This window comes from Delphinus delphis, chromosome 14 (genome assembly GCF_949987515.2).
Source record: "Delphinus delphis chromosome 14, mDelDel1.2, whole genome shotgun sequence".
Lineage (NCBI taxonomy): Eukaryota > Metazoa > Chordata > Mammalia > Artiodactyla > Delphinidae > Delphinus > Delphinus delphis.
In genome coordinates, this window is record NC_082696.1 from 87542719 (window position 1) to 87567114 (window position 24396).

Here is a 24396-nt window from a genome sequence, read left to right on the forward strand (position 1 = left end):
TGTCCCCCCAGTACATTTTCCACACTGTAGCCCTGAAACCTAGCAGGATTGCAGGCCTTCCCAGGAACAGACCTCCATGTCCCCCACCTCTTTTTTGTAGAAAAGCTTTAGCCTCCTAGGCCTTCCCTGAGTTCCAAAGAGCAAGTTTAATCAGAGAAGTGAGAAAACGCAGAAACAAAGGAAAATTTTCAAACAAGACAAATTAATAATAGTTTTGTCATAAAACAAAGTCCAGAACTTTTAGTTCCTCTTCAAGGGCTATAGATAATATCCTGAACTATGTTCTTGAGCTGTTTTGCAGATACTAAAACCCCCGCCAGGTGGAAGAAGTTAACTACCTGCTGACCACCAGCACGTTGACCCCAGACTGGTTGGAACCAAAAGGCTGATGATTGAGATTCCCGACACATCATCCTGTTCCCTCACTACCAACCAATCAGAAGGATGTATGCAAATGGATCACACACAATGCTATCCTCTCCCTCACCTGGCCTTTAAAAACCCTCCCCTGAAAGCCATCAGGGAGTTTGGGTCTTTTGAGCATGAGCTGCCCATTCTCCTTGCTTGGCGCCAGGCTGGGTGCCCTGCAACAAATGCTGCATTTTCCTTCACCGCGACCCAGTGTCAGTAGATGGGCTTTCACATTTGGGACAGTAACAGCCCTAGAATAAAAATTCTAAAACATAATATTATTACTTCCCTGCCCAAAATCCTTCAACTGGGTAAAAGGAGAGAAGGGTGGAAAAGTAAGTACAGGAGGTGATGTAGAAAGTCAAGCACTGATGTTGATGAATGAAATTTTAACTATTGAGTCAGAAATGAAGTCATCCCACGTGAGTATGGGTCACAGGGCTTAGAGATTGGGAAAGATCTGAACAACCGTTTTGTGGAAGGAGGAAAGAAGTCAGATGAACAGAGAATGTGATCTGGACTAACTTAAACGTGCAGGCTATGCTACAGCGAGGGAGCTGCCCAAGACAAAGACTTGAACTGGGCTTGGGACTGAGGAAACAACCTCTTGTACAGAGTCAGTACTGAATGGCAAACTCGATATTGTTCCTCATAACTGTGTGCCCAACTTTGTATATGACCTTCAAAATTATAAGCTAAATATACCATGTGGTTCAAGGGATAGACACTAAACATCTTGCCAGTCAATAATATATGGTCTATATCATTCAGGACACTGACTCTGCATAAGATCTGGGACAGTTCCAGATGTCACCCTCTTGTACTATACTGTACTATAAGAGCAAGCCTGAATAAGTATAAGAGTATAAAAGGCAAGAACTCCTCTAAATTTCTTGCTTTTTTCCCCAACCCAATATTAGAACATAAAGATTTGAGGAAAAAGAGGACCTGAAATAAGCAACAAATTGCAAAAAAAAAAAAAAAAAAAAAAAAATTACATTTCTTGTTGCAGATTCAACAATGTAGCAATGCTCATAAAAATGTTTCAGTGTTCATAAATGTGTGTCTTTTAGAGTTGTTATTTACTATTCCTTATGGGTTTTTTTTTTTAACATCTTTATTGGGGTATAATTGCTTTACAATGGTGTGTTAGTTTCTGCTTTATAACAAAGTGAATCAGTCATACATAAACATATGTTCCCATATGTCTTCCCTCTTGCATCTCCCTCCCTCCCACCCTCCCTATCCCACCCCTCCAGGCTGTCACAAAGCACAGAGCCAATATCTCTGTGCAATGCGGCTGCTTCTCACTAGCTATCTACTTTACTACGTTTGTTAGTGTGTATATGTCCATGACTCTCTCTCGCCCTGTCACAGCTCACCCTTCCCCCTCCACATAACCTCCAGTCCGTTTTCTAGGAGGTCTGTGTCTTTATTCCTGCCTTACCCCTAGGTTCTTCATGACATTTTTTTTTCTTAAATTCCATATATATGTGTTAGCATACGGTATTTGTCTTTTTCTTTCTGACTTACTTCACTCTGTATGACAGACTCTAGGTCTATCCACCTCATTACAAATAGCTCAATTTCGTTTCTTTTTATGGCTGAGTAATATTCCATTGTATATATGTGCCACATCTTCTTTATCCATTCATCTGTTGATGGGCACTTAGGTTGTTTCCATCTCCGGGCTATTGTAAATAGAGCTGCAATGAACATTTTGGTACATGACTCTTTTTGAATTTTGGTTTTCTCAGGGTATATGCCCAGTAGTGGGATTGCTGGGTCATATGGTAGTTCTATTTGTAGCTTTTTAAGGAACCTCCATACTGTTCTCCATAGTGGCTGAACCAATTCACATTCCCACCAGCAGTGCAAGAGTGTTCCCTTTTCTCCACACTCTCTCCAGCATTTATTGTTTCTAGATTTTTTGATGATGGCCATTATGACTGGTGTGAGATGATATCTCATTGTAGTTTTGATTTGCATTTCTCTAATGATTAATGATGTTGAGCATTCTTTCATGTGTTTGTTGGCAGTCTGTATATCTTCTTTGGAGAAATGTCTATTTGGGTCTTCTGCCTATTTTTGGATTGGGTTGTTTGTTTTTTTGTTATTGAGCTGCATGAGCTGCTTGTAAATTTTGGAGATTAATCCTTTGTCGGTTGCTTCATTTGCAAATATTTTCTCCCATTCTGAGGGTTGTCTTTTGGTCTTGTTGATGGTTTCCTTTGCTGTGCAAAATCTTTGAAGTTTCATTAGGTCCCATTTGTTTATTTTTGTTTTTATTTCCATTACTCTAGGAGGTGGGTCAGAAAGGATCTTGCTGTGATTTATGTCATAGAGTGTTCTGCCTATGTTTTCCTCTAAGAGTTTGATAGTTTCTGGCCTTATATTTAGATCTTTAATCCATTTTGAGCTTATTTTTGTGTATGGTGTTAGGGAGTGATCTAATCTCATACTTTTCCATGTAGCTGTCCAGTTTTCCCAGCACCACTTATTGAAGAAGCTCTCCTTTCTCCACTGTATATTCCTGCCACCTTTATCAAAGATAAGGTGTCCATATGTGCATGGGTTTATCTCTGGGCTTTCTATCCTGTTCCATTGATCTATCTTTCTGTTTTTGTGCCAGTACCATACCGACTTGATAACTGTAGCTTTGTAGTATAGTCTGAAGTCAGGGAGCCTGATTCCTCCAGTTCCTTTTTTTGTTCTCAAGATTGCTTTGGCTATTCGGGGTCTTTTGTGTTTCCATACAAAATGCAAAATTTTTTGTTCTAGTTCTGTGAAAAATGCCAGTGGTAGTTTGATAGGGATTGCATTGAATCTATAGATTGCTTTGGGTAGTAGAGTCATTTTCACAATGTTGATTCTTCCAATCCAAGAACATGGTATATCCCTCCATCTATTTGTATCATCTTTAATTTCTTTCATCAGTGTCTTATAATTTTCTGCATACAGGTCTTTTGTCTCCTTAGGTAGGTTTATTCCTAGATATTTTATTCTTTTTGTTGCAATGGTAAATGGGAGTGTTTCCTTGATTTCACTTTCAGATTTTTCATCATTAGTATATAGGAATGCCAGAGATTTCTGTGCATTAATTGTGTATCCTGCCACTTTACCAAATTCATTGATTAGCTCTAGTAGTTTTCTGGTAGCATGTTTAGGATTCTCTATGTATAGGATCATGTCATCTGCAAACAGTGACAGCTTTACTTCTTCTTTTCCGATTTGGATTCCTTTTATTTCCTTTTCTTCTCTGACTGCTGTGGCAAAAACTTCCAAAACTATGTTGAATAAGAGTGGTGAGAGTGGGCAACCTTGTCTTGTTCCTGATCTTAGGGGAAATGCTTTCAGTTTTTCACCATTGAGGATGATGTTTGCTGTGGGCTTGTCATATATGGCCTTTATTATGTTGAGGAAAGTTCCCTCTATGTCTACTTTCTGCAGGGTTTTTATCATAAATCGGTGTTGAATTTTGTCAAAAGCTTTCTCTGCATCTATTGAGATGATCATATGGTTTTTCTCCTTAAATTTGTTAATATGGTTTATCACATTGATAGATTTGCGTATATTGAAGAATCCTTGCATTCCTGGAATAAACCCCACTTGATCATGGTGTATGATCCTTTTAATGTGCTGTTGGATTCTGTTTGCTAGTATTTTGTTGAGGATTTTTGCATCTATGTTCATCAGTGATATTGGCCTGTAGTTTTCTTTCTTTGTGACATCCTTGTCTGGTTTTGGTATCAAGGTGATGGTGGCCTCGTAGAAGGAGTTTGGGAGTGTTCCTCCCTCTGCTATATTTTGGAAGAGTTTGAGAAGGGTAGGTGTTAGCTCTTCTCTAAATGTTTGATAGAATTCGCCTGTGAAGCCATCTGGTCCTGGGCTTTTGTTTGTTGGAAGATTTAAATCACAGTTTCAATTTCAGTGCTTGTGATTGTTCTGTTCATATTTTCTATTTCTTCCTGATTCAGTCTTGGCAGGTTGTGCATTTCTAAGAATTTGTCCATTTCTTTCAGATTGTCCATTTTATTGGCATAGAGTTGCTTGTAGTAATCTCTCATGATCTCTTTTATTTCTGCAGTGTCAATTGTTACCTCTCTTTTTCATTTCTAATTCTATTGATTTGAGTCTTCTCCCTTTTTTTCTTGATGAGTCTGGCTAGTGGTTTACCTATTTTGTTTATCTTCTCAAAGAACCAGCTTTTAGTTTTATTGATCTTTGCTATTGTTTCCTTCATTTCTTTTTCATTTTTGACTGAACTGATCTTTATGATTTCTTTCCTTCTGCTAGCTTTGGGGGTTTTTTTGTTCTTTTTTCTCTAATTGCTTGAGGTGCAAGGTTAGGTTGTTTATTCGAGATGTTTCCTGCTTCTTAAGGTGGGCTTGTATTGCTATAAACTTCCCCCTTAGAACTGCTTTTGCTGCATCCCACAAGTTTTGGGTCGTTGTGTCTCCATTGTCATTTGTTTCTAGGTATTTTTTGATTTCCACTTTGATTTCTTCAGTGATCACTTCATTACTAAGTAGTGTATTGTTTAGCCTCCATGTGTTTGTATTTTTTACAGATCTTTTCCTGTAATTGATATCTAGTCTCATGGCGTTGTGGTCAGAAAAGATACTTGATACAATTTCAATTTTCTTAAGTTTACCAAGGCTTGATTTGTGACCCAAGATATGATCTATCCTGGAGAATGTTCCATGAGCACTTGAGAAAAATGTATATTCTGTTGTTTTTGGATGGAGTGTCCTATAAATATCAATTAAGTCCATCTTGTTTAATGTATCATTTAAAGCTTGTGTTTCCTTATTTAATTTCATTTTGGATGATCTGTCCGTGGGTGAAAGTGGGGTGTTTAAGTCCCCTACTATGAATGTGTTACTGTCGATTTCCCCTTTTATGGCTGTTAGTATTTGCCTTATGTATTGAGGTGCTCCTATGTTGGGTGCATAAATATTTACAATTGTTATATCTTCTTCTTGGATCAATCCCTTGATCATTATGTAGTGTCCTTCTTTGTCTCTTTTAATAGTCTTTATTTTAAAGTCTATTTTGTCTGATATGAGAATTGCTACTCCAGCTTCCTTTTGAATTCCATTTGCATGGAATATCTTTTTCCATCCCCTTACTTTCAGTCTGTATGTGTCTCTAGGTCTGAAGTGGGTCTCTTGTAGACATCATATATAAGGGTCTTGTTTTTGTATCCATTCAGCTAATCTGTGTCTTTTGGTGGGAGCATTTAGTCCATTTACATTTAAGGTAATTATCGATATGTATGTTCCTATTCCCATTTTCTAAATTGTTTTGGGTTCGTTATTATAGGTCTTTTCCTTCTCTTGTGTTTCTTGCCTAGAGAAGATCCTTTAGCATTTGTTGTAAAGCTGGTTTGGTGGTGCTGAACTCTCTCAGCTTTTGCTTGTCTGTAAAAGTTTTAATTTCTCCATCAAATCTGAATGAGATCCTTGCTGGGTAGAGTAGTCTTGGCTGCAGGTTTTTCTCCTTCATCACTTTCAGTATGTCCTGCCACTCCCTTCTGGCTTGTAGGGTTTCTGCTGAGAGATCAGCTGTTAACCTTATGGGGATTCCCTTATGTGTTATTTGTTGTTTTTCCCTTGATGCTTTTAATATGCTTTCTTTGTATTTAATTTTTGACAGTTTGATTAATATGTGTCTTGGCATATTTCTCCTTGTATTTATCCTGTATGGGACTCTCTGTGCTTCCTGGACTTGATTAACTATTTCCTTTCCCATATTAGGGAAGTTTTCAACTATAATCTCTTCAAATATTTCTCAGTCCCTTTCGTTTTCTCTTCTTCTTCTGGAACCCCTATAATTCGAATGTTGGTGCGTTTAATGTTGTCCCAGAGGTCTCTGAGACTGTCCTCAGTTCTTTTCATTCTTTTTTCTTTATTCTGCTCTGCAGTAGTTATTTCCACTATTTTATCTTCCAGGTCACTTATCCGTTCTTCTGCCTCAGTTATTCTGCTATTGATCCCATCTAGAGTACTTTTAATTTCATTTATTGTGTTGTTCATCGTTGCTTGTTTCATCTTTAGTTCTTCTAGGTCCTTGTTAACTGATTCTTGCATTTTGTCCATTCTATCTCCAAGATTTCGGATCATCCTTACTATCATTATTCTGCATTCTTTTTTCAGGTAGACTGCCTATTTCCTCTTCATTTGTTAGGTCTGGTGCATTTTTATCTTGCTCCTTTATCTGCTGTGTGTTTTTCTGTCTTCTCATTTTGCTTATCTTACTGTGTTTGGGGTCTCCTTTTTGCAGACTGCAGGTTCATAGTTCCTGCTGTTTTTGATGTCTGTCTCCAGTGGCTAAGGTTGGTTCAGTGGGTTCTGTAGGCTTCCTGGTGGAGGGGATGAGTGCCTGTGTTGTGGTGGATGAGGCTGGATCTTGTCTCTCTAGTGGGCAGGTTCACGTCTCGTGGTGTGTTTTGGGGTGTCTGTGGCCTTATTATGATTTTAGGCAGCCTCTCTGCTAATGGATGGGGTTGTGTTCCTGTTTTGCTAGTTGTTTGGCATAGGTTGTCCAGCACTGTGGCTTGCTGGTCGTTGAGTGAAGCTGGGTGCTGGTGTTAAGATGGAGGTCTCTGGGAGATTTTCGCCGTTTGATATTATGTGGAGCTGGGAGGTCTCTTGTGGACCAGTGTCCTGAAGTTGGCTCTCCTACCTCAGAGGCAGAGCCCTGACTCCTGGCTGGAGCCCCAAGAGCTTTTCATCCACACAGGTCAGAATAAAAGGGAGAAAAAGTAGAGGGAATTAGTAGAAGCATGAGGAAAGAAAGAAGGAAAGGCGGGAAGGAAGGAAGGAAGGAAGAAAGAAATAAGCAAAGAAGGAAAGAAGGCAAGAAGGAAAGAAAGGTGGGAGGGAGAGAGGGAGGAAGGAAGGAAGGAGGGAAAGAAGGAAAAAAGACAGAAAGAAAGAAGATACAGTAAAAATAAAATAAAGTATAATAAAGTTATTGAATTAAAAAATTCTTATTTAGGAAAAAAAAAAGGGACGGATAGAACCTTAGGACAAATGTTGGAAGCAAAGCTATACAGACAAAATCTTACACAGAAGCATACACATACACCCTCACTAAAAGAGGTAAATGGGGAAAAATCATAAATCTTGCTGTCAGAGACCACCTCCTCAATTTGGGATGATTCCTTGTCTAAAGGAGGGAAGGAAGGAAGGAAGGAAGGAAGGAAAGAAAGAAAGAAAGAAAGAAAGAAAGAAAGAAAGAAAGAAAGAAAGAAAGAAAGAAAGAAAGAAGGTAAAGTATAATAACGTTATTAAAATTAAAATTGATTATTAAGAAAAAATTTTTAAAAAAACCATGGACGGATAGAACCCTAGGACAAATGGTGGAAGCAAGACTATACAGACAAGATCTCACACAGAAGCATACACATTCACAAAAAGAGGAATAGGGAAAAAAAATCATAGATCTTGCTCCTAAAGTCCACTTCCTTAATTTGGGATGATTGGTTGTCTATTCAGGTATTCCACAGATGCAGGGTATATCAAGTTGATTGTGGAGCTTTAATCTGCTGCTTCTGAGGCTGCTGGGAGAGATTTCCCTTTCTGTTCTTTGTTCTCACAGCTCCCAGGGGCTCAGCTTTGGATTTGGCCCTGCCACTGCGTGTAGGTCGCTGGAGGGCGTCTGTTTTTTGCTCAGACAGGATGGGGTTAAAAGAGCCGCTGATTCGGGGGCTCAGGCGCACTCAGGCCGGCGGGGAGGGAGGGGCACGGAGTGCGGGGCGGGCCTGCGGCGGCAAAGGCCGGCGTGACTTTGCACCAGCCTGAGGCGCGCTGTGCGTTCTCCCGGGGAAGTTGTCCCTGGATCCCGGGAACCCGGCAGTGGCGGGCTGCACAGGCTTCTTGGAAGAGGGGTGTGGAGAGTGACCTGTGCTCGCACACAGGCCCCTCGGTGGCGGCAGCAGCAGCCTTAGCGTCTCCCGCCCGTCTCTGGGGTCTGCGCTTTTAGCCACGGCTCGCGCCCGTCTCCGGAGTTCCCTCAAGCAGCGTTCTTAAACCCCTCTCCTCACGCACCAGGAAACAAAGAGGGAAGAAAAAGTCTCTTGCCTCTCCGGCAGGTGCAGACTTTTCCCCGGACTCCCTCCCGGCTAGCCGTGGTGCACTAACCCCTTCAGGCTATGTTCAAGCCGCCAACCCCAGTCCTCTCCCTGTGCTCCGACCGAAACCCGAGCCTCAGAGCCTCAGCTCGCAGCCCCGCCCGCCCCGGCGGGTGAGCAGACAAGCCTCTCGGGCTGGTGAGTGCCGGTCGGCACCGATCCTCTGCGCCGGAATCTCCCCGCTTTGCCCTCCGCACCCGTTGCTGTGCACTCCTCCGCGGCTTCGAAGCTCCCCCCTCCGCCTCCCGCAGTCTCCGCCCGCGAAGGGGCTTCCTAGTGTGTGGAAATTTTCCTCCTTCACAGCTCCCTCCCACTGGTGCAGGTGCCATCCCTATTCTTTTGTCTCTGTTTTTTCTTTTTTTTCTTTTGCCCTACCCAGGTACGTGGGGAGTTTCTTGCCTTTTGGGAGGTCTGAGGTCTTCTGCCAGCGTTCAGTAGGTGTTCTGTAGGAGTTGTTCCACGTGTAGATGTATTTCTGGTGTATCTGTGGGTAGGAAGGTGATCTCCGCGTCTTACTCTTCCGCCATCTTCAAGGTCCTCTATTCCTTATGTTTGTGAGGAATAAATTCTCCCCTACAGCAATTTTGTAAATAGTCCTTAACATTAGAAAAGAACAACCATCAACATTGCAGGCCATGCTTCCACCTTCCGACAACAGTTGAACTAACTATGGAAATAGCTGAGTAGAAACTGTATGTGTGTGAACGTGACTGAGGTCAGGGGAGCACGTGAAACAACAATTTGTTGGCTTAAACATTTTAAGAGAATTTTTTGTTTCTTTTTAGTAGGAGTTAAAATAGCATTTTGAAAGCTTATACCAACTCTCTTAGCCTTAAATAGCCTCCAAATAGGCACATTATCTTTACAGGAAATTATCTGAGAACTCCAGAGCTTCATAAGCATTGCATTTACTGATAACATTATATTAAATCCTGGCCAAAATGCCCTCATGGTGCACGGGACTGGAAACTGGCTAATTTTGCAATGAACACAGAGTAAGAAAACTATTCTGAAATCATTTCTTGGACACAAAGTCTAATCTCAAGACCCTAAGATATTTTTTTTTTAATTGGGGGATGTATGAAATGATGCATTCTAATGAACAATTTTATTTTCTCACCCATCAATATCCTTCTGTCCCAGCCCATTTCTCTTTATTGTTTTTTTCCCTACTTCTTTGCATACTTTTTTTTTATATTTGGTAACAGCTTTATTAAGATATAATTCACATATAATTTGCCCATTTAAAGTGGACAATTCAATAATATTTAGTATATTCATAGTTGTATAACTACCACCACAATCAATTTCAGAACATGAAAATCACCCAACAAAGAAAATCTGTAGTTAAGCTATTACCTCCTAATCCCTCCACCTCCAACCCAGCCCTAGACAATCGCTAATCTATTGTTTCTATAGATTCCCCTATTCTGCAAATTTCATATAAATTGTTTTCTGTCAGTTGATGGACATTTGGTTGTTTTTGTCTTTTGGTTATCATGAGTATGCAATGAACATTCATTATGAGTTTTTGTGTGGACATATGCTTTCATTTTTATTGGCTTTTTGCCTAGGAGTCAAATTGTTGGGTCAAATCAGACCACTTCTCTTTGTATCAGATTCCATTCTATAGTTTTTATGCCATCATTAACTGATTCAGGCTCAATTAATCGTATGTTTCACCTATGCCCCCTCTTTTCCCTAAAATATAATGAATAGCTGATCAGTGTCACATACTGTGCTAGGCACATTTTCATGCATATCTCATTTAATTTATTTAGCTTATGGCCGCTTTTACTATGTTAGCTGTCTGTTTGGGGTTTGATATTTTCTGAGTCTCCTCCCTTGGAAGCAAGGCTTTATCTCCATTTCATAAGGACAAGTGGGTCCAAAGCAAAAGAAATGGAAAAGATGTCTCTTGCTGGGAAGGAATTTCTGATCATTTTTCTTTATCAATGAAGACCTTTTGTAAAAGGTCTTGAACCATGGTTTTAAGAGAGAGGAGGAGGGATAGAGGGAGAAAAAGAGAGAGATTATAACATAAATTCAAATTTTCTTCACAAAATACCCATGAGATAGAATCGGTAGCTCCTAGAACAGGAAGAAACAAAAATATTTTATATGTTTTGTGAATTATTCCTGTTTTAAGTATGTTTTATATTTTCTTCACATGTGAGTCTGTGACTTTTATTATTGCTCTTATCATTTTCCATCTTCTTTGTTTCTGCCTTTAGTAAATTCTTTCCATATAAAGTAAAAAGCTCCTGAAACAGAAAGACATTTTCTCCAGCCTCTCTGTTCATGGGTAGATTATACAGGCGATGTTTCTCCTAGTTCACTTTCCAGACCACCCTAAGATAATTTTCGTTTTGATTTTTTTCTATTATTTTCAGGTTTGGCTACTTTTAAAAAGCAAAAGTTAAAAATGAAAAATGTCCAGTATGATGGCATGCCTTGTTGCAAGAAATAGCATCCTTTTAGGCAGCTTTGTCTTAGAGACAGACAAAACAACTATGTGTGGTGCTGGGACAGCAAGTCTCCACACACAGCTGAAAACTTCTTTGAAAGGAGTTCAAAAATGTGAAGGAATTCTGGGGGTGGGGGGATTGCTCTGTGGTTGTAGTTTGGGAAATTCCTGAAAGCAGAATGGCAGTCCCTCTTGAACCACAGCTATTCAGGATCCCTTTTGCATTCTTCCCTAAGCCTGTGATGTGTGCTATAAATAGAAGAGCCTAGGAAGAGAGATGGGCTCTTTTTGCAAACAGTCATTTTATTTTTTAGAAGTGTCTAGAGACATTATTCATAAGGATTCATTCCTGCACATTTTCCTGCTGAGAATCTCCCTCTCTTGACACTGTGGGTGGTCAGCTTTGAAATCCACTAATGATCTGTGAGATACAGAGAGTGCAGAAAGAGTTATTTATTTTTTAAGTTAATACATGAGGAGTCCTTTTAGTTCTAGAAGGTTTTCAGGCATCTGGCTGTGCTATGTAAATAAGGAGCATCCTTTTCAAGCCAGCGTCTTTGACTTTGTTAGTCAGCTAAATTTTCTAAAGATAATTTTTAATAAACATAGAAACTTAATGACAATCATTTGGTATGCTGACTGTATTGTGACTTGTAATCAAATACATTGTAGCAGTTATAGTGCAAAATATACAGATGTTTGCATACACTTAGATGGGTGGGTTTTTTTAAGGTTTAAAATGAGTGAATATTTTTCTGCTTCATGTTGTTGTCAAGTGTAAAATATATGTGCAATAGACCCTATATGGCACTAGTAAAATAAAAACCCTCTAATCTTTGTACTTTGATGGGTAAATATCATGTTTTCAGATGTATGTTAGTCAAAAGTCAAAATGTTACCCCAAAAAAGAAAGAAAGTTATAATGCCCTGGCATCCTGCTAAGAACACAATAGTAACTAGTGCCCATCAAGCTTTTACTCTGGAGAGAAAATTAGTCTCTGGAGAGCTGGTTTAAGCTCAAATAGACTATGCAAGAGGATCACCTCATAAATTTCTTAACTGCAGAATCTCGACCTCACCCCAGATCTCCTAAATCAGAATCTCAGAGAGCAAGGGGAGCTCAGGAATGCACATTTTAAGATCTCCACGGGAGATTCACTGGTAACATTATGTAGTTCAGACCAACTTTTAGAAGCCACCGACATCTGAATCCATGCATTACAGAACTAAGACTTTAAAATCCTTGCTACTGCCTAAATTCTCTTGTCACATACACATGCTATGTCTTACAGAGACTAGTTCATGCACTTATGTTGTCTCCCCAACAAGAGCAGAAGCAACGCTCATTTATCCCATGGCACATGGCTGTCAGTGACAGAGGATACTGGTTGACAGCAGTTGGCAATAAATACGGTATTCTGGAGTACAGGTGAAAGCTTCCTCAACATCTAAGTTCTCTCCCACAACTACTTTCCATTGAGAAAATTGTCCTGACCTCCTTAGAGGAAGATTTGCAAAACAGTTTTCTAGATGGTTTGCATATTCCATGTGGATAATTCTCCCATAACTAATTAAACAGCGCCCAATAAATTCACAGCAACGTTACAACATCTGGAGTAAACTGGGTGAGGGAGGGTGACATTGTTTTAATCGTTATCCAAAAATCGACTGTTACATAGGGTCCTTCAACCTCAGGTCACTCACTTTCCTGGTCGACACTGCCATTTGCTTCAGGGTATAGAGAGGCACTGAAGTGAGTTACATGACAGCAAAAACAGCTGACTTGCTGGCTTCTGAAGAAGTTGGGATTTAGGAATGAGATCTTTGGCAAGGTCTAAATAGGAGTAACCTTTAGATTCTGGTGTGACACAGCTGGTAGCAAAGATTTATTTTATTAAAACTATTGGTGAAGTATCTGGCTCTCCAGGAAATCCTCTGAGATTTGAAGGTACACTTTGAAGTGAAGTGTATACAGGTACCATCATCTGGCAAAATCTCAATTTGTTAAAGCTGACTCTTTCTAATAACATACTAATGAAATACCAAGATGGGTCAGAGGGCTTTGGACCCTTGCCCTTGTTTAGCCAGAGAAGGCATTTTCCCCTTTCATAGAGTGTTTTCTAGAGAATTTTTAGTTCACTCTCTGCTCTAGCTGTCTACTGATGTACAATGCAGACCATTGTTGTCTTCCCATGAATTTATACAAGCAAATTCTCCCAAGAGCTGATGAAAACAAAAAGGAAATGAGACTTGATTTATCAATAGAACATGATTAAAATTAGTGTTTTCCTTGGTTTAACATAAAAGCATCTTGGGTTAAGTCTATATGATTGATTATATTAAATCAATCAATATTTAGATTTGTTTGACTTTCATATATGTGGTGTTCTCCTTTACTACGGAAAGATAAATTTGATCTAGAATGCAGCTTTCAAGAGTGCTATACTCCTACACTTTGTCCTAGAAAACATATGCTTAATGCTGAGCTTTTAACTCCAAGTTAGGTGGGTGGGGGCAAAGTTACATTAGATTTATCCATAGCCCCAAACAACATTAAGCTCCTAATTAACCTTTAAGTCCCACCAGAAGGCATCTCTGTACCTGCCAGGTGGTCTGGCTATTCTTTCACCACTATTTTCAGGCAAGAAGGCACAATGTTGGCTCAAGAGTCCTCAAAACTTTGTTTTGTTGCCCCAAAACAGAAGAGTTTGTCTAGGGTGGTGACATTGATTTTTAATTTTTTTCCCAACTCTAGAAACCTATGATATTTTCTACTATTTGTAAACTGCTAAGCAAGTTGCCCTGAAAGTTATAAAATGAGTAAGTTACTGATCACTTACAGGATCACCTTATGTGTTGGCAAAATCTGAAGGTCTCAAAGCCTCACCCCACCAAAGTCAGCTTTACCAGCTGCCTGATACATACCTTCCCCATAGTGCTTCACCCCATTCACGTTGATAAATAATATAAAGTGTAGACATTTTAGGAAAGGGAAACCTCACCAGATTTCCAAGTTGGGTATTCATTAGTATGAAAGAATATGATACTTTCTTGTGAGCAAATTTATTTTGGACTAAGGGGATTAAAAGATGTAAGGAAGCTATCGAGAGACCAGAAAGATGAGAAGGACAAGAGAACAAGTCCATAGTGTGGGTAAAATCTACAACCAGATTGGGAGGAGGCTTTTTGTCATGAAGACAAAATATGTTAGCTTCCTAATTTTCAGGGTGGTCCTGGCACCTGCACTTAAGAGTTAACAGTCATGTTTAGAAGATAAGATGAAAGCAGGAAAGATAAAAACCTAGATCCATACATGGCAAGGTACGTGGTGGACCGAGGTAACAAGGAGAAAGGGAAAAAAGTGGAAGGAAAGGACATCAATATTAAATGGACTTCATTTTACTACAAGTGACACAACCGCAACTCATATTGGCTTAAAAACTAAAAGGGGGTTAAGATACCTAGCTTATAGAACTGTTGTGTAATGGTTGGATCTAATACCCAAATAATATCATCAATAATCTATCTGTCTCCCCGAGTCTCTAATATTTTCATTGCTACATATTAGTTATTTATCCTCAGCCCTCTGGATAGGCGGATGCCACCAGTACTTTGGCCCTGGGGTCCATCCTGCACTAATCACTGTGATTGACACCAAGAGGTGGTCTGCCCCTCCCAATCAGGGGGCTGAGATTCTTGAGGGCTGGGGGTCTGGAAGTGAAAACTAAAACTACTGTTACTTTAAAAGGGGAATAGATGCAGGGAAGGCAGAAACCACAGATTTAAGTCACTGTCCCCTGTGGAGAGTGTTTCCCCAGCAGGTGAGAGGAGTATTTTTCCTGAGCTTTTCTTTCACAGGTGACTCTGGGCCAGGGGCCACCAAGCCAAAGTCTAAGCTGGAGAGCTGTGTAGTCATTACAGCTCCCCACTGTGCTTTTCTTTCCTAATTACCAGAAGGGTGGCTTTTGGAGGACTTGTCCTCTGTGGAGAAGGTTAGCCCCAGCTTGAAATTCTCCTCTGAGCTTGGAGCCTAAAATAGATTTTTCTAGTAGACATTTGAAGCACTTTATTGAGGCAACACCACACCTATTTAATGAAGCCCTGAAAAGGCACCTTAGGTGAAATAAAAGATGAGTTAAATAAAAAATAAAAATAGACTGCTTAAAATAGAATGCATGGCTTTGGACAATCTAAAAAGCCATTAACCTTCTTTCAATGTAAAGTACACAGCTACAAATACTCATAAGTTTAAAATCACAGAAAGAGAAAGAGAGAAGAAAAAACTCCACTTACTAGACAAGACACAATTGTTAATTTTATTTGTGTGTGTATGTGGGGGTGTGCGTGTGTGTGTGTGTGTGTGTGTGTGTGTGTGTGTAAAAGATCATTTTTTGTATTCTGATTGGTTTTATAATTGCTTTTCCCTTCTCAGTGATAGTGAAACTTGGTTTTGTGATTGTCCAAGGCTGTACTCGGGCAAGCAGTGCCAGTTTGCAACTTGTGAAAGCAACCCATGTAGAAATGGTGCCACCTGTGTTCCTAAATCCGGGACAGACATTGTCTGCCTCTGTCCGTATGGACAGTCTGGTCTCCTCTGCACTGAAGGTAAGAGCTTTTCATTATTGGGCATGAGCACAGGTAGAAGGGGGTGAAGAGGAGAGAAAGTCACTCAGAGAAATCAAGGACAGTACCTGACTGAACAAATCCGTCAAATCCTTTCCCTGGTTCTTTTCAAGTCAGTCAAGACAAGACCCATTAATGGGATGGGTCACTGAGCAGGTATTTCTCATACCCACTGAGTAATTATAAAGGAGGTAATAAGGTTTCCCTGAGGTTAGACTACGGAAAATCTCTGTATTATAAAATCTCCACAACATTCTAATACTTAAAGAGTAGCAAGGAAAATCAGAAAAATACATAAAATCAAATTATTTTACATCATGTTTGCAAACTGAGGATATAATATTAACAAATCTATGTATTGTAGACAAGGTGTTCTTATTTAAAGATAACAAAACCCATGACATGGTTATTATATCCCAAGAAACTAAGTCAGAAATACAAGCCATGTTCCTCTCTTTAGGAAAATCCAGTATGTAGAAACCCTTTATTACAAAAATGTACAAGAAGCTACAATATAAGATAAGAAGCAAATTGCCTAAGAATATAACATTTGCTTTGATATACAGAAATAAACTTTGTAAATATTTTCAGAAAGAATTAAAAGTAATTGGTATTAATATTGAATCAACTCAGGATGACTTATTTCATCTTCATTTTCACCATAAAGATAAAAAAAAATGTTTACCCCTTTGACACTAGTGATATTCGTTGCCAAATTTTAGACTAAGGCTCCCAAAGTGAGCACAGACCCTACATCCTGGGAAACACACACAATGACACTAACACATCCAGACTGTGCTGACTCATCAAAAAGCTGGGGCCGCACACCTGTTGGTACAGGTGTGAAAACTGAAACTACAATAAAGAAGAATCCGTGACCAAAAAGTATTGACGGTTTTGATACGTACGTCTTTAAAGGGAACTAAGGAAAGAGACTTGATGCATAGCTGAGAGAGGGGCCCCGCTGTGCGCATGGCAGGACCACGTTAGACGCGAGCTTTACCTTTGCAATGAGCATCATAGACAGACGGAACAGAAGTCTTGCCCTTCCCTATAAAAACCTCATGCTTCTTAGACATAATCATTCCAGTTAGTTAAAAGCTATTGGAAAATATAATTGATGGCAATAAATTTGATTACTAAAGGATAAATCATCAATTTCGCTTCCTGCTTAAAAATGACTGACCATATGAAATAAGAAATGAAGATTTACAAGAATATCTTCATGTATTTACAAAAAAATTCTTATTTATTCCCCTCTCTTAGTCTCATTAGGGTTCCAAAGATGCAAAGATTTATGAATGATTGAGACAGAAAAGATCACACCAAGTTTATTAGGCTCTTTGCCTCAGTGTCAGTAAGAAGAAATTCCTGCATGCTCCCATCCAGAGGAATGTCTCAAAATAATTAGCCTATCCATTAATGTTTCTACAAATGTGCCAGATCCATTTGAGAATTCTGCCCTTATAGAGCTTACCTTCTGACTGAGAAGATAAAAAGAAAATAGAAATGGCTCGAGACACAATATAAATGTTATGAAGAGAATTATGAGGGAAACGAGGATGAAGAGAGTGGCTGGGGAGGGTTGCCAATCTCACCACAAGAATGACTCCAGGAGAGGGGAGGTCAGTGCTGAGGTCTAAAGAATAAGGAGGAAAAACAAGTCTCCAGGCAGAAGGTTCAGAAAATGGAAAAGCCTAAAGAGAGAGCATGAGCCTTTTGAAGAATGAGAGGCGCTTCCACAGCTGACGCACAAGAAGCAAGGCTTAGACTCTGTTTCTGGAGTACTTAGGAAGCCATGGCCGGCGGGTTTCAAACAGGCACATGGTTTATATGTATTTGCTTAAACCATTTTGATTTTAGAGATTGATTTTAGAAGGCTTCTGTCTCTGATCCTGACAAAAGATAATTTTGTCTAAGACAAGGGTGATGGCAGTAGAGAATGAAATAAGTGAACTTGAGATCGGTTCTGGGGACAGAACTGGAAACTTAATGGAAAGGTAAGTGTGAGAAGGGCTGAATCAAGAACAATGGCTGGATTTCTGTTTGTTGGTTCGTTTGAACTAGGTAGATGGTGGCACCCAAATCATTGCTTGGACCATTCAGGTACCAACCTGACCTCCAGGGGGTTGTCCAGAACATGCTGAACATACGTTTACTCATTAGAGAGAAGCATAGAGCAAACCAATTGAGCATGGTTCTTGCCCAGTTACAACCACACATGAGAACAGGCATAGAAAAAACTGAGACTCTCTTTCTTATCTTGGCCTTTTTGTTAATACCAGAGGATTAAAAACTCAGCTTGTTTTATCAGCAATTGTGTTTGCTACATATCACTTTTCTTTCAAATTATAGCCATGTCTGCCATGCTAATGTATTCCTTAGGGGATAATAGAAAATATAATTATGACATTTCCTACCTTGTTGATGTTTCACTGGGGAATTCGTTCCTGGTTGATCACAGCAGTGCTGTTGGAGATGAACACTGGAAATGGAAAGCTCCAGCTGCCTTATTCATAAAGTGCTTGGCTCTCCTCAGCCACACTTCCTGTGGCCTGTTCCTACCAGGAAAAACCTCTTCTTGTTTTCTTAACCACATGTCTTTCTAAAGACAAAGGGGAGACGCTTTCTCTTGTCTCTTGCCCTCTTGTGTCCCTCTATAAATATTTCTTAATTTACCTTCTCCTCCCAACCTAGGTCACTCATTGGACACAGGTTTTGAAGAAAGCAGCACCATCCTGATTGCAAGCCCAGGCCCTGCAATCGGTGTGCTGGGTTCAAATCCCCATTCTCTGCTGACTAGTCAGCAGAGTGATCTCAGGCAAGTCCCTGGATCTCTCAGAACTTCCACTTCAGTGAATATAATAATAGAACCTACCTTAGAGATTCAGTGAGAATTAAGTGAGATCATTCATGTAGAGTACCTAACATGTTACTGATCATATAGAAAATGCTTTTGGAATAAAATAATGCCATTTGCAGCAACATGGATGGACCTAGAGATCATCATACTAAGTGAAGTAAGTCAGAGAAAGACAAATACTACTTATATGTGAAATCTAAAATATGACACAGACGAACTTATCTACAAAACAGAAACAGACTCACAGACATAGAGAACAGACTTGTGGTTGCTTGGGGGTGGGGGGGGAGGGAAGGACTGGGCGTTTAGGGTTAGCAGATGCAAACTATTATATAGAGGATGGATAGACAACAGAGTCCTACTGTAGAGCACAGGGCACTATATCCAATACCCTATGATAAACCATAATGGAAAAGAATGTATTATATATATATATATATATCTGAATCACTTTGCTGTACAGCAGAAATGAACACAACATTGTAAATCAGCTATACTTCAATTTTAAAAGTGCTTTGGTTTTTTAAGCGTGTCAAGCCAAGATTCTCACATGCGCAGTAAACTGCCACGTCTTAATGTGGGAGAGGAGGCTGGATCTCCATCCCAGCTAAAAAGGAAACTCTCTAGGATGTCAAAGGAAATCAAAATTAATTTCCTTTTAAGAATTTTTCTAAGTTGGTGACACTCCTCACAGCACGTGGAGGCAAGCCAGGGTATCACAAAATCAGGGAGGAAAGTGGCACCCCAGTGACAGATATTCAGCAGGCTGTTTAAGGACATGATACCTCTGTAAAGCAGCTTAATGTCAGGCTGGCATTTTGTGATGGCATACTTCAAACAAGTGTAACTTTATGTCATGTAAGCTTGTGACTCTTGACAGCATCTACTCTGATAAGATCCAGCTTTTTCTCTCCAACTCAACAGCTGCTTGATTGCCCAGCTGTTCACATGACCTCAGTATCCTTCCTTTCCCACCATGTTTAAATCCTGTGTTTTCTAGCTCCTCGTTACAAAGACGTGTTGAAAAGATCAAGCCCAATCCCAGAGGGGAGTAAGGAGACAGTAGATTGTGGCCACACGAAAAAGCACTCAGGAAAGTGATTGCACTTGCTCTGGGTTGAACGCAACCCTTGAGAAGTCTGCATTTTCTCTTCCTTAACAACTGAGGGAATTGCCTTTCCTTTTGTTCAGTGGGAAGGTGCATACCTCCTGCCTTTCACTTTTTTTTCTATCTGTAAAGAAAAAAAATTAGATTGACACATCAGACTTTTGTTCATGAGGGAGAAATAATCTATTTGGCTTATGCCTCTGTTATTTTGCTGTGTGGTATCTACTATATGTAGTTAAACCTAATCCTTACTAACACAATCAGTGTCAAAATTTCCCCAAACTTTATAACCTGATATGTTTTCTCAAATATTTCTGATTTCGTTCATAAGTTCTTAGACTCCTTTTCAAAGAGAGAAAAAGTAGAGGATTTCTTTTGTTATCTTATTTCATACTATAAGTTTTAATAAATTATAAGTTTATAAAATATATTTTCAGCCCATTATTTTCAAATAATGTATGGACATTATTTCAATATTATAAAAGAAATATCCCAAGGTAAGCAGCAAAATGAAAAACTCTGTTTTTCCAAATTAGACAAATAATTTAGAAAGCAAATTTTAGATCTTACTTATGAAACATTACCCTTCTCTTAAAACTACCCCCATGAGACAATTTCTAACAATCACACTAAATAAAAAATCAAATTCGTTTGTAGATTTTCACATTTCAAATTCTAGTGAGGCATGCATCTGTTATTGTCTGCTTTTAAGCAGAGAACAAAGACTATTCATCGAACTCTTCCTAATTTTTTGCCTCCGGAATTCTGTCAGTAAAGAGCTAAACTCTAACAGCCAATTGTCCCTTCTGCTCATTCCAGGGCTTTGTCATTGTCTAGCAACCTCCCAGAACTCTCCCTCCCAACACTAGCACTTTCTGCTTGTTAAAAATGTCTTTAAAATGGATCGACTATGAACAGAGGCGGAATTGTCTCTCCTGAATGTATTTACGGCAAACTGACTTTGTCAACCGTGTGTGGAAATGTAACCTCTGCAGTTTGTCCTGAGCTCACCAGAGAATTTAACTTTGCAGTTCTGTCAGTCCAGGCTTTCCCACAAAGAGTTGATTTTTTTGTATAAAATGAATACGGTCAGATCCCACCACACCCATCAGGTTATGATCAGTCGGGTTAAGAGCTGTGCAGCTGTGATGCCCCTGCCAGCGACAAGCAACAGAGAACATGAACACGATTGTTGTACATTTAAAAACTCTTCACAGAAAGGGACAATTGATTAGAGTCTGAGTAAATTTATGGTGCATCAGAAACTGCAAAGTCAACATTTTGTAAAGAGGCAATGAAATTTATTGATTATTAAGAATGAAATAAATGGGGAGGGAGGTGCCACTGTGTTATATAAATTGCCCACCACTCTATACACTGGCAGCAGCTATACAGTTCAGGGTTTGTGTTTGTTTGTATTCACAGATGTGCTCATATTTTGTCTTTTCTAATATTTTGTCATCCCATGACTTTGAGCTTGTAAATGGCTTCCTGTGTTCCTTAGGATGAGATAAGAACTGCTTAAAATCATGTACAAACCCAACTGGACAGACCCCCACTTATCCCCAATGCCCCCCTCCAATTCACACTATTTTGTGATTCTCTTGTTTCTTAATTTTTTTATTGAAGTATAGTTGATTTACAATGTTGTGTCAATCTCTGCCTGTACAGCAAAGTGACTCAGTTATACACCTATATGCATTCTTTTTTTAGATTCTTTTCCATTATGGTTTATCGCAGGATACTGAGTATAGTTCTGTGTGCTACACATTAGGACCTTGTTGTTTATCCATTCTAAATACAATAGTTTGCATCTACCAACCCCAAACTCCCATTCCATCCCTCTCCCTCTCCCCCACCCCTTTGGCAACCACAAGTCTGTTCTCTATGTCTACGAGTCTGTTTCTGTTTTGTAGATAAGTTCATTTGTGCCATATTTTAGATTCCACGTACAAGTGATTTCATATGATATTTGTCTTTCTCTTTCTGACTAACTTCACTTAGTATGATAATCTCTAGTTGCATCCATGTTGCTGCAAATGGCATTATTCCATTCTTTTTTATGGCTGAGTAGTATTACATTGTATATATGTACAATGTACATATCTTCTTTATCCATTCATCTATTGGTGGACATTTAGGTTGTTCCCATGTTTTGGCTGTTGTGAACATTGCCATGAACATAGGGGTGCATGTATCTTTTTGAATTATAGATTTGTCTGGGTATATTCCCAGGAGTGGGATTGCTAGATCTTATGGTAATTCTATTTTTAGTTTTTTTAAGGAACCTCCATACTGTTCTCCATAGTGGCTGTATCAATTTACATTCCCACCAACAGTGCAAGAGGGTTCCCTTTTCTCCACACCCTCTCCAGCATTTGTTATTTTTAGACTTTTTAATTATGTCCATACTGACAGGTGTGAAGTGATACCTCTTTGTAGTTTTCGTTTGCATTTCTCTAATAATTAGTGATGTTGAGCATCTTTTCATGTGCCTACTGTTCATCTCTATGTCTTCTTTGGAGAAATTTCTACTGAAGTCTTCTGCCCATTTTTCAATTGGGTTGTTTTTGTTGTTGTTGTTGCTGAGTTGTATAAGCTGTTTGTATATTTTGGAGATTAAGTCCTTGTCAGTCACATCATTTGCAAATATTTTCTCCCATTCCATAGGTTGTTATTTTGCTTTTTTTTTTAAATGATTTTCTTTGCTGTGCAAAATCTTGTAGGTCCCTTTTGTTTTTATTTTTATTGCCTTGGGAGACTGACCTAAGGAAACATTGGTACGATTTATGTCAGGGAATGTTTTGCCTATGTTCTTTTCTAAGAGTTTTATGGTGTCATGTCTTATGTTTAAGTCTTTAAGCCATTTTGAGTTTATTTTTGTGCATGATGTGAGGGTGTGCTCTAACTTCATTGATTTACATGCAACTGTCCAACTTTCCCAGCAGCACTTTCTGAGGAGACTGTCTTTTTCCTATTTTATATTCTTGCCTCCTTTGTTGAAGATTAATTGACCTTAGGTGTGTGGGTTTATTTCTGAGCTCTCTATTCTGTTCCATTGATCATTATGCCTGTTTTTGTACCAATATCACACTGTTTTGATTACTATAGCTTTGTAGTGTTGTCTGAAGTCTGGGAGAGTTATGCTTCTTGCTTTGTTTTTTTTTCCCTCAGGATTGCTCTAGCAATTCTGGGTCTTTTATGGTTCCATATAATTTTTTGGATTATTTGTTCTAATTCTGTGTAAAATGTCATGGGTAATTTGATAGAGATTGCACTGAATCTGTAGATTGCCTTGGGTAGAATAGTCATTTTGACAATATTGACTCTGCCAATTCAAGAGCATGGGATATCTTTCCATTTCTTTGAATCCTTTTTATTTCCTTTATTAATGTTTTATAGTTCTCAGCATACAAGTCTTTCACCACCTTGGTTAGTTTTATTCCTAAGTATTTATTTTTTGGTGCAATTTTAAAAGGTATTGTTTTCTTACATTCCTTTTCTGATATTTCATTGTTAGTGTAAAAGAATGCAACTGATTTCTGAATGTTAATCTTGTGTCCTGCCACTTTGCCGAATTCATTTGTTAGATCTAGTAGTTTTTGTGTGGCGTCCTTAGGATTTTTTATATATAGTATCATGTCAGCTGTATATAGTGACTATTTTACCTCTTCTTTTCCAATTTGGATAACTTTTATTTCTCTTTCTTGTCTGATTGCTGTGGCTAGTACTTCCAATACTACATTGAAGAGAAGTGGTGAGAGTGGACATCTTTGTCTTGTTTCAAACTTTAATGGGAAGGCTTTCAGCTTTTCACCACTGAGTATTATGTTGGCTGTTGGTTTATTATAAATGGTTTTATTATGTTGATATATGTTCCCTCTATTCCCACTTTGATAAGAGTTTTTATCATGAATGGATGTTGAATTTTGTCAAATGCTTTTTCTGAATCTATCAAGATGATCATGTGGTTTTTGACTTTTCTTTTGTTAATGTGATATATTACATTGATTGATTTGCATTTGTTGAACCATCCCTGTGAACCTGGGATAAATCCTACTTGGTTGTGGTGTATGATCTTTTTTATGTATTGTTGGATTCAGTTTGTTAATATTTTGTTGAGAATTTTTGCATCTATATTCATCGAAGATACTGGTCTGTAATTTTCTTTTCTTTTCTTTTCTTTTTTTTGCGGTATGCGGGCCTCTCACTGCTGTGGCCTCTCCCACTGCAGAGCACAGGTTCTGGACATGCAGGCCCAGTGGCCGTGGCTCACCGGCCCAGCCGCTCCGCAGCATGTGGGATCCTCCCGGACCGAGGCACGAACCCGTGCCCCCTGCAGCAGCAGGCTGACTCTCAACCACTGTGCCACCAGGGAAGCCCCTGTAATTTTCTTTTTTGTTGGTGTCTTTGTCTGGTTCTTGGTATCAGGGTGATGGTGGCTTCATAGAATGTCTTTGGAAGTGTTCTCTCCTCTTCAATCTTTTGGATGTTTGAGAAAAAATGGTATAAGTTATTCTTTGTATGTTTGGTAGAATTCACCTGTGAAGCCATCTGGTCCAGGACTTTTGTTTGCAGGAAGTTTTTTTTATTACAGATTCTATTCAATATTTCACTTCTAGTGATCAGTCTGTTCAAATTATCTATTTCTTCTTGATTCAATTTTGGTGGGCTGTATGTTTCTGGAAAGTTGTCCATTTCTTCTAGGTTGTCAAATTTGTTGGCATATAGTCTTTCTGTTTCTCTTTGAAATGCCAGCCACACACCACACCATCCCTCCCTCAGAC

The 24396-nt window shown here is 39.1% G+C and overlaps 1 protein-coding gene across 1 annotated transcript in view; it reads left to right on the forward strand.

The window, feature by feature from the left end:
* EYS (eyes shut homolog) overlaps positions 1–24396 on the forward strand; it is a 1667443-nt gene that overhangs the window by 1504221 nt on the left and 138826 nt on the right. The window contains exon 34 of the mRNA XM_060030409.1: positions 15448–15620. Coding sequence (XP_059886392.1) covers positions 15448–15620 — 173 coding nt within the window. The remainder of the gene's footprint in view (positions 1–15447; positions 15621–24396) is intronic.